This window comes from Cornus florida, unplaced genomic scaffold (assembly GCF_030987335.1).
Source record: "Cornus florida cultivar Cherokee Brave unplaced genomic scaffold, ASM3098733v1 CherokeeBrave_3.0.0_Hap2_Chr11, whole genome shotgun sequence".
Lineage (NCBI taxonomy): Eukaryota > Viridiplantae > Streptophyta > Magnoliopsida > Cornales > Cornaceae > Cornus > Cornus florida.
The window spans coordinates 110,176,807-110,187,968 of NW_026775581.1; the positions used below are offsets into that span (position 1 = coordinate 110,176,807).

General features: G+C 35.0%; 1 protein-coding gene across 1 annotated transcript; it reads right to left on the reverse strand.

Annotated features, from left to right (window-relative positions):
• Positions 1-5,833: 5,833 nt before the first annotated feature.
• Positions 5,834-9,128, reverse strand: LOC132283278 (UDP-glycosyltransferase 83A1-like). The gene is made up of 2 exons (XM_059785210.1): positions 7,446-9,128; positions 5,834-6,984 (listed from the first exon to the last, which is right to left on the reverse strand). The coding sequence occupies exons 1-2, from the start codon at positions 7,933-7,935 to the stop codon at positions 6,122-6,124; spliced, it is 1,353 nt and encodes a 450-aa protein (XP_059641193.1). The 5' UTR covers positions 7,936-9,128; the 3' UTR covers positions 5,834-6,121.
• Between the last annotated feature and the right edge of the window lie 2,034 nt (positions 9,129-11,162).

Here is an 11,162-nt window from a genome sequence, read left to right on the forward strand (position 1 = left end):
ATTAGATCCCACTGGAATGCTCAAAAATAAGCTTGAGCAATTAAGTCTTCTTCCATCCCTTAATCGTGTACAATGTGCATAAATCTTATACAGTTTGTTCCGTTAATTTAGAGGTAAACTTTAATCAATTAAAAGACCTCTTAATACCCAAAGTTAACTTCTTAATCACTATGGCAAGTCCCAATATTTTTTTTTTAAACAGTTCCCACACACAACAGCTTCAAACAGTGCATTAAACACCTTCTAGAAGCAAACTGAGCGAGAACAGGTTATGAACAAAAGGGGAGCCGGCTCCAATTTTTATTGGAGCCTGCTCTACTTGGGTAGAGCCGGCTCTACACTTCCTAGAGCTGGCTCTACACTAGGGGGGAGCCGGCTCCCTCCTCCATGGAGCCGAATCTCTCCCTCTCTGAGAGCCGTCTGTCCGTCTGTGACTTCTGCGACCTTCTTCTTCAACGCCGGCCGCTTCCCATCCATTTTATTTAGTTTTAGACTGTTCCCAAGGGTCCTAACTATGTCCAATATAATCCCCATGGAGTGTTTACAACAGTTGAAATCAAAAACAAAAACTACAAGTTCCACAGACAAATCACGCTTAGGAAAACAACTACTGTAATGAACTTAAAAAAAACCATCACCGAATTCATTCAAGGCAAAGATAAGGTTAAATTGACATATAAAAACATGCTTAATTCAATTATTGATCCATTAGAACCCTAGAGTATGTCTAGGTGCACAGAACACAGGCCAACGGGAAGGAGGAAGAAAAGAACTTGCCTGAAGTTTTGGACTCAAAACTTGTCGCCGTCTTCCCAACGTCCGGTAACCACTGCAACACTGTCTAGCCTCCTAATACCTCCTTGGTCCTCTCTGTACACTTCCTCTTAAGCCTCACTCTGTTTTCCCCACAACTGCTCTCTGTTTCCCTCTCTGTATCTTTGGTACGTGAATAGGGTTTTTTTCCAACCCTTGATACAGAGTAACCATATATATATAGGTGTAAAAACATAAACCCTAATCCGTGTTTAATTAGAGACAGAGCCCTAATTCTAAACCTAGTCGGCCCATGAAACTACCTTTGTTACGGCTTACCTAAATGTGAAATTTCCAACCCCAAAGTTAACTGTAACTTAACACAGCATTAAATAAAAAAAACAATTAAATAATTAAATCCGCTTAACTAATTAATTCCAATTAAAAACCCAATTAAATAATTAAAAACACTTAATTCAATTTAAAACACATGACACATAGGTAAACAACAATTAAACCAAATAATCACATAAAACAATTTAATTCAAATTTCAAATAACCAATTAAATAAAAATGCGATAAAGATAATAAAATAAATTAAAAGGCAATACAATAAATATGTTGAAAATGCCGAGACTATCCTTTTTAAAATTAGGGGTATTACACTTTCACTCATTTGTCAATTTGTTACAAAAAGGGGGAGTCCACCTGTCAATATCTAAAATGGGGGGAAGAAATAATTGGATATTTACTTTAGGGGGAGTTTTTAAATTTTTATTTATTAAACTTCACTGGTAGTTGTTGCTTGATAGTGTGCAGGAAACAGGTCAAGTTTTGAATCCAAGAAAAACAGTGTTCCTATTACCTTTAAGCAAATCATGTAATTTACTTTTCTATTTTGGGTAGATTACAAATATTGTTTTTAGGAATTTGTCATGAAATTGCCAAAGGGGGAGATTGTGAGATATTATTTATTTTTTGGCAATTATCGTAGACATAATAAGTCCAAGTTGAGTTGTTATTTAAATGACTTGTTTTACAAGTCATCAAGTTCAACAGGGATTCCACAACTGGGAAGGAGTTCAAACTTACCTTACTTGAAGAGTTTGTGATGAAAAGGATAAGGACACTACATTAGAAAGGAATATGAACAAGGTTGGGCATTCTACACTTTCCATGTTAGTATACAATTTCCGTAGAATGAACCAAGGTTGAAGGAATTCGAAATCCTAGTCTGCCAATCTTGAACCGGTTCAGCTTCCTTGAACTGGTTCAAGATGTTCAAGTTTGACACACTGCTAAACTTGAACCGGTTCAGCTTTCCTTGAACCGGTTCAAGACCTCCTGTTTGCAATACAACTTTAGTTTCCTTTTTCTAATTAATTTTCCAGTTGGTCTAGAATTGTACCAAATCCTATGCACGAAATTTACCTTATTTTCAGGGGGATTAGGTCATTCTATAATCTATATAAACCATGTTATATACATTGGTTTATTCACTGCTTTTACATTATAATTCAGATATTATTCAAAGCCTTAGGAAGTTTATTTCTCTCAGAAAATCAAAATTGATTTTTCTGTTGTCTTCCTAGAACCTACATATATATATTCACCTAGTGAGTCTAAAGTTGTGCTGGTTGAATCCTGATCGTGATCATACAGTTGTATTAACATCGATCAGACAAAACAAATCTTCTTCTACATCATTCAGACAATTGAAGAATAGAAGTAAACGCAGTCACACTTTGGAAGGGTTGGAGCATTCACGGAGTGCTGTCTGATTTACCTGCTCCTCTTCTACAAATATCAAGTGTAAGCTTGAGATCAAGTTGTTGTTGGACGGGGAGTCGCAAAGCTAGAGGATCGTCAGCGGTTGGTGTGGGGTAGAACGATAAGGTGTGAACCAGAGTCAAAGTTCAGTATATTTTGTTCCAAGCATAGTGGATTGGTTTACTTTGGACTGCACAAGTCCACGAGGTTTTTCCCATAACAGTTGACGTATTTTATCAACTGGAGTTTCCTCGCTAAAATCCTAGTGTCATCTCTAACTTTATACTTTACTTTATTTTATCTGCATGTGATTAACTGTTTAATTGCTAAAATATAAAATAAGTAAAGTAGTTAAGGATACAGATCTGTTATACAAAACCTAAAACTTTCCAGTTTACATTCCGCTGCGTACGACTCACATATTGGTCACTCAAACCCATCTACTCCATCAAATAATGCAGCAACGACACCAAGTTTGGTTGAAGGATTCGGCGCACATAAGCGAAAATGATCCGACAAATGTTGAAAAATGTCAGCGATCAAAAGGACGAAAAATAGCGAAACAGAGGCGAAATAAGGATAAAAGACAATTTGAAAGTCAGAATGATTTCATTAGCAAATTTGATCATGCAACAACCCTTTATCAAAAACAATCTGAAACTCTTAAGGCCGCTCAAATAGCACGAGAGGCACACAAAGCAGATAAAGAAAAAACCAGATAACTCGAGCTTCAAAACAAACTAAGAGAGATTGAAAACAAACAAAGAGCTAAAGAGATGTTAATCATACAAAAAGATCCGGAATCGATGCCAACACAAGCCGGGAAAGCATGGATAATTGAACGTCAAAATGAAATATTAGCATCTATACGCGTACTCGGCAACTCAAGCTTTCCATAAGATTATCTCAAGCAATTCATATGATTGTTCAGTTTTTCCTAATTGTTATGTTTTAATTCATGTTGTATTGTATTATTTTTTATTTTTATTGTATTGTTTAAATTTATGTCATTTTAAATAATAAATATTGTAATGTTAAATTTTTTTTTTTTTTTATATAGCCGTTTTAAAAATATAGCGTTTGGAAAAAGTTAAAAAATAAAATTTATTAAAAATTTAAAAAATATTAATATTTTTGGAAAGAAAAAATGCTAACATTCGATACTTAAAATTTAGAGATTTTAAAATGTTGATTTGATTATGAAAAATACTAACATAACTATTAAAAAATATTAATATGATAAATTTAAAAGGCCTAAATTTGAAAAGTTTATCGGAGACACTCGTAAGTAAATATCAATATTAATTGGTAAATGACTTTCCGAAAAAATATATATATATATTAATTGGTAAATGCACCTACACAATCAATGTTATCTCCAGCAGCTCACCATCACACTTCCATCATCAACAATATCATCTCCAAAATATCAGAACAAACCCACGTGAACAATTTCAAAAGCAAAAAAAGTTGTGCCAAAAAGTCAGTGGGGCCCGCGTCAAAACATCTTTCCAGCCCACCTTTTCATTCATCTGATGCACTATATATATATATATATATATACATAAATATAACAAAACTAATTTAACCCATCAAATATCTCTTTGTGGGCCCGCAAAAGCCATCATCTTAATTTCCATTTTCTCTCAATTTCGCCACCTGCCGATTCTCATCTCTGTCTTCTCTTTATAAATCAGCACGTGCACAATTCAAGGCCAAGCACAATGAATCAAAAAGTGAACCCCACATTATCATTATACACTACCATTCAACATTCGCTCTCCCTCTTATCTCGGCCAGCCCATCCATTATGCTTCCTTGGTAGCATAATTGGTAAATGCACCGACACAATCAATGTTATCTCCAACAGCTCACCATCACACTTCCATCATCAACAATATCATCTCCAAAATATCAGACCAAACCCACGTGAACAATTTCAAAAGCAAAAAGAGTTGTGGCAAAAAGTCAGTGGGGCCCGCGTCAAAACATCTTTCCAGCCCACCCTTTCATTCATCTGATGCACTATATATATATATATATACACATATATAAATAAATATAACAAAACTAATTTAACCCATCAAATATCTCTTTGTGGCCCGCAAAAGCCATCATCTTAATTTCCATTTTCTCTCAATTTCGCCACCTGCCGATTCTCATCTCTATCTTCTCTTTATAAATCACCACGTGCACAATTCAAGGCCAAGCACAATGAATCAAAAAGTGAACCCCACATTATCATTATACACTACCATTCAACATTCGCTTTCCCTCTTATCTCGGCCAGCCCATCCATTATGCTTCCTTGGTAGTTCGTTTGCGGTTTGGCTCTGTTTCCTCTGTAAATTTATTTGTTTTGCTTTAAAATTTATGTCTTTTTTTACTTAATTTTATGTCTTTATATTGCCATCTTAGCTTAAAGTTTTTGTACCTTTTAATGACAAAAAAAAAAATCCATTATGCTTCCTTCAAAAACAATATATATATATATATATATATATATATATATCAAAAACCAATTCAAAGTCTCAAACCCATTAAATCATCACTAATGAGACCCGCAATACCATAACCATTTTCTTATCTTTTCTTTTCCCATTTCACTGCTACCTTGCTGCCATGTAACAAATAAAAACTCAAATTAAAAAAATTGAAATATCATAACTCAAATCTCCAATCAATAAGTCTCCAATTATAACAAAATAATCAATTTTGTCAGACCAAAAATTATGAGATAAATATAATATCTTTAAAATTCAAGTTGTTATAGCGGAAGCGTGAATTTGAAGCATGATTTTTTTTGGTTGACTTTTGGAGTGTGAAAGCGTGAGTTTGCAAGCATGATTTGTCGCGATTTGCCGGTTGACCGCCACCACGGATGAGCCTACGATAAATTGGTAAATTGTTTATCAGATCTAAAGATTTGGTACCATATTAAATATAAAAGGAAAAGTATAATTTTGTAATATATTGATGTGTTGCGTATGAGATGTATAGAAGAGGGTTTATATAGTAGAGGTTACGAAGAACAGGAAAATCGTGTGTGTGTATATATATAGACACACACACACGATAACTATATATATGGTTTTTCTATTAGAATCTTATATATGGTAATAGTATATATAGTTATAATATATTATATATTCTACTGTAACAAGATGTTTGTTTGTTTGATGAAGAGATTTGTTCTCAAATTGATTAATATTTCAATGAGTCATCACCAATTTAACTTTTTGTTCATTGGCCTTTTGTTAAATCTCAGCTTCAATTCAAAAAAAAATTTCTTAGTGATGAGATGGTGGCGTTGATAGATTCACACATGAATGGACTTCATAAACTATAAATTTCGAATAAGACATAAAGAAAGGGAGTATAAAACAATCTTTAGTATCAAGAAGTTAGTTCACAAGCTTGTTATAATGGCATCTTTCTTCAATACTACTAAAGCTTGTGAACTAAAACCGAAAAAGAAAAAGAAAAAGAATGAAAAAACTGGAGTATAATGAAGTTCTCAGTATGCCCACATGACATTACAAGTACTAAAAATTTTCATAATATTTATTTAGCAAATTGTGCAAGGAAGCAATATAAATCAACCCATAATTTGTTCAATGAAGTGATTGAAATTCTTGAATGATGAACCACCTTCACTGATACTCCGTCCAGCCAATTCCTTCATCTTCACTGCATTTGCTCTTATACTGCCATCGGACAGCAGCATTTCCATCTGTCTCCTTATCTCATGCCTTGAGATGATTCCATTTCCCTCTGCTTTCAATCCTAAACCCACCTTCCAAACATCACAAATGTAGTTCCTATTGAGAAACTGGTCTGCAAAGTAAGGCCAACACAGAAAGGGCACACCCATGCTCAGACCCTCTAGGGTTGAGTTCCAACCACAATGGCTCAGAAAACAAGCAATAGAAGGGTGAGCCAACACCTTCTCCTGAGGTGCCCATTTGACTATCTTCACATGGTCACCGACTCTCTCCGAAAACCCATCAGTAAGGTCTGATCTCACAACCCACAAGATTGGTTGCGCTACCAGTTCAAGTCCTAGTGCCAGTTCTTCGAATTGTTGAGCGCTGAAGATTGCTGTGCTGCCAAACGCAACATAAATGACTGATTTGTTAGGTTGTGCGTCGAGCCATGTTAAACAGGTTGAGTCCTCTGGCCAAAAGCTTCCTGTGGATTGCTCAAGGCCATCACTTGACAGTAATAATGGACCGATTGATAAAAGTTTTGGGATCAATTTGCAAGCCGAAGACTCGAGCTCGTAGAATGAGTTGCAAAGAAGCCAGTTTGAAGTTTTGGCAGCTTCAGCTGAGGAAATTAAGCATGCAAATGCCAGCTTTTGTAAGGTTGGGTTGCCCGGGCAGTTCCATAGAAAATCAGCACTACTCATTGCAGGCGAGTCCGGTGACAGACTGATCATCTCATTTTTCAAGGCAGTTCCTATGAAAAAAAAATATATACAAAAAAAAAAAATCAAATAAATACATAGATAGAAGCGAGAATAAATGACACTCCTGTTAAATTAATTTTGTGGATTGTTGGCTTTTGTACAAGTATGTTCTACCCTTTGTGTTGGTTCCTTGACAACCATGAGGGAAAAGGAACAGAAAATTCATCTAAACACATGCATGACTATTTTCCTTTCCTTTCCCTTCCCTTCCCTTCCCTCCTTTTCCCTGATAATCAAAAGAGATTTAAACATTCAAAGGATTGACTGTGTGAACAAAAGAATACTTAAACCAATTGTATATCCAGCTTTAGGCCTTTAACATGGGATTACTTGCTGTCGCTATTTGAGAAAACTCTCTCTCTCACACACACACAGACTCACACCTAGCAGTATTTTGTTGTCTATACATAAAGTACTTGTCCTGTTAGAGTTGAGTAAGAATTGGATGTACCATTATTATCAATTACTCCACCCTCAATCAGCTTTGGAACGTGGAGACTCCAGGCAAAGGATGTCACTGAAGGCGGGAAAAACATGGCATTCTTAATTCCCATCTTCTGAGCAATTCCTAGAGCCCATGACACTCCTACGTCAGCAATGACACAAGTGATCTGTTCATCAACGTCACTTGATAAATTGATCTTGTTAATCAGCTCCTCCAAATGACCAGGCATCACTGTTGAAATAGATTCACTCAGCTTTGTCAGATCTTTCCGGTCATCCCCAGGTTCAAGTCCATCAGGGACCGATACCATTTCAATCCGGTTTTGCTCTTCGCCTTTCTCAGGCGATGCTGCCAAGATTACATCATGTATGAACTCTGTGCTCACAAATGTAACCTTGATACCGCGATCAGCAATCCGTTGTGACAGCTTCATAAGGGGCCGGACATGGCCTTGTGCAGGGTATGAGACTGCTAGCACATGCGCTCGTTTGCCCATGATTTCTAATTACACTTGTACAATCTGCTTTGGGCATTTGACATAGAGTAGTGCTATACTGCCCGACCATTTACCCGACCCCCACCGACTGTCCTACGTGGCCGTTCACGTGTTAATGTTTTTTTTTTGTTTGAACCGGATGCCCCTTCTCTCTCCCTCCTCTCTTTCTCTCTCTAACAATCAGCGACGAACCTTTCTGGCAAACATTCGGCGACCACCGGTGAACTATCTTCTCCGTCAAAACTATCTTTCTCTCTCCAGTAAACTCTCTCTCTCTCTCTCTAAAAACGAGTGAGACCCATTTCCATTGTCAGAAAAATATATATATATATATATATATTCAGACTCATTTAGTTTCTCAAACCCTTAATGAAATTGGGGGCAATCGATCTCCATCTACAAATCCAAAGAGCTCAATCCATCACCCTCCATGGCCTCCACTTCAATCTCACCTCAACGAACCAACCAAAAACAAACCCATTGAGGCAAGCATATATATATATATATATATAGGGATTTGTAATTACCGAAAAAAATATAGAGATTTGTTGTGGGTGTATATTATCATAGAGAGTGAGTAGAGAGAGGGGTTTTGGTAATATTGCTGATGGGTCTTTTGGATTCTGATTTGGTTTTCAAGGTCACATTCATGATACAGAGAAAACATTGATGGTGGTGGAGTAGGACAGAAAAGAGGAGGCTACATAGCCAAAGGCGGAAACTGAAGGTGAGGACATAGGCCTTGAAAGTCAGAGTGGCTGAAATTCAAGCTCAAAAGGAAAGAGGAAATCCAAATATAACAAGTGTGCTGTGAGGGATCAGTACTCTAAGATGTGAAGGGAACCGGTGTCTCAAAAATTACATGCTCTCGAAACTGGTCCGACTGTTCATCTTGCTCAATTGATGGGTATCGAGATGCTCTCCTTCCTCCAAGAACCTAGCAAACAACTCAACTAAAGCTCTGCTATAGAGTTTGTTTTTTTTTTTTATGAGTAAAGCTCTGCTACAGAGTTGTCTCTCTATCCGCATCACTTCTTCCTGCCGATGGGGTAGGCGGTGGCGACGGTGGTGAGTGACTCGACGGGTGGTCGCTTGGTAATGGTGGCTACGGCCGACGGGCAACCGGTGATACCGGAGAGGTATTGCGCAGTCGCCAGTGAAAGAGATAGATGAGAGAGTAAAGCTGAGTCGAATAGAGGGGGGGGGGGGGGGGGGGGGACTGTGCGCCAGATGGACCAATCTAATATTGACATGTACTGTCGGTTTTTAGTCGGGTGAAAATTAGTCGTCAAATTAGCATTTTCCTTTGACATATATAACGTGTAACTAATTTCTTAATATTTTTAAAATTTTTTAAAATACAAAATAATTTTCATTAAATGTTTTACATTATATCATATTACTTTACATTATTTCATATACTTATATATATACTACTCAGAATTCTAATAACCACATATATATATATATATATAAGTGAGAAAAAAAAAAAAAAAAAAATCCAATATCTACATTAGTTAAATAAGTCCTCTCTTCATATATAAAATTTTAAAAAATTCAATAGTCACATGTGATTAATGAATTAAATGAGTCATCTCTCTGAATATAAAAGTTAAAAAAATATAATAATCATATATGATTAATGAGTGCATATATTTTTTATTATTTCTATACATTTTTAACAATTTTGAATTCAAATATTTTTCTAAAGGTTAAACACAGGTACCCCAATCAATATTGTAACTAATTTCTTAACATTTTTAAATTTTTCAAAAATACAAAATAGCTTTCATTAAATACATTACATTATATCATACACTTATATATACACTACTTAGAATTCTAATAGCTACCTATATATAAAAGTGCAAAAAAAAAAAAAAAATTATCCAATAACCACGAGTTAAATAAGTCCTCTTTTTATATATAAAATTTTAAAAAATCTAACATTCACATGTGATTAATAAGTTAAATAAGTCATCTCTCTACATATAAAAGTTAAAAAAATATAACAGTCATATATAATTAATGAATGCATTTATTTTTTATTATTTCTATACATTTTTAACAATTTTGAATTCAAATATTTTTCTAAAGGTTAAACACACATACCCTAATTAATATTCCCAAAAAAAAAAAAAAAAAAACATTTTTCTTCCCACTTTTTAAAAAACAGCTCATTTCCCTTCCCCAAAAATTCCATGCAATCCATAATATTCCAAATAAAAAATAAAAAATTCTATTTTTTTCACAAAAAATTTGATATTTTTAATAGTTTCCAAATACAATAATTATTTTGTTGGCAACTTTACTCAAGGTATAATATACTATCTTTAAAATTCTTTTTATCTATATATTTACACTATCCATATAAGTGTAAATTTTTTGTTCTTTTTATGTACTTTTCACTGTAAATATCAATTACAATTAATTACAGTTATTAATATTATTTCTTATCCGACACACTCCAAAGGACACCAAGACTAAAATTTATTGCATTTATTGTGGAAACTCCAAAGGACACAAACAAGGCTTTGATCAAAATTAAATATAGTTATTAATACTACCTCCGTCCTTTATTAGTTGTGCATCTTTAGTTTTATAACATTTTAAGGGAACATGCAATTAATGTATTGCTCCCATTTCAAATTACTAAATTATCCTTCAAACTTTAAATATATACTCCTTCTGTCCCAAAAAAAGATGCCATGCTTTCTTTTTGGTTTGTCCCAAAATAGTTGTCCACTTTCTTTTTTCAAATAATATATTTTACATCTTTCCATATATGTCCTTGGAGTTTAAAATTTCAAACTTGAATATAAGAGCAAATTAGTAACTTTTCAAGGAGACAAGGCATGTCCTACATGTTTCCTTAAAAATTATTGTCCCACATGTTCCCTTAAAAATTCCTACTCTCCATAAGCGACATCTAAATTAATACAGAGGGAATATATAACACCAAATTGTAAGATTTTTGAAAAGTTAGAACGGTAATTTTGGAAAGATGACATTTATTTTGTATGACTTTTTAAAGTGGATTAGGGATGTCAATTTTTACCACCCCACCGGGGCCCCACCCCGTTAATAACGGATATGTGAACACTTTTTATACCGTTGGGGCGGGTATGGATACAAATTTTGTACCCGTCGCGGGTCACGGGGCAGGTAAGGGTTCAGTATACATATCCTAGGGGCCTCGCCCCGCCCCGCTCCGCTAAGCGTATAAC

Excerpts from the sequence above, each read along its gene's own strand:
- LOC132283278 (XM_059785210.1), bottom strand. The coding sequence starts at position 7,935 with ATGGGCAAACGAGCGCATGTGCTAGCAGTCTCATACCCTGCACAAGGC. Across the intron at positions 6,985-7,445 it reads TGGAGTAATTGATAATAATG|GAACTGCCTTGAAAAATGAG; the intron begins GTACATCCAATT and ends TTTTTTTCATAG.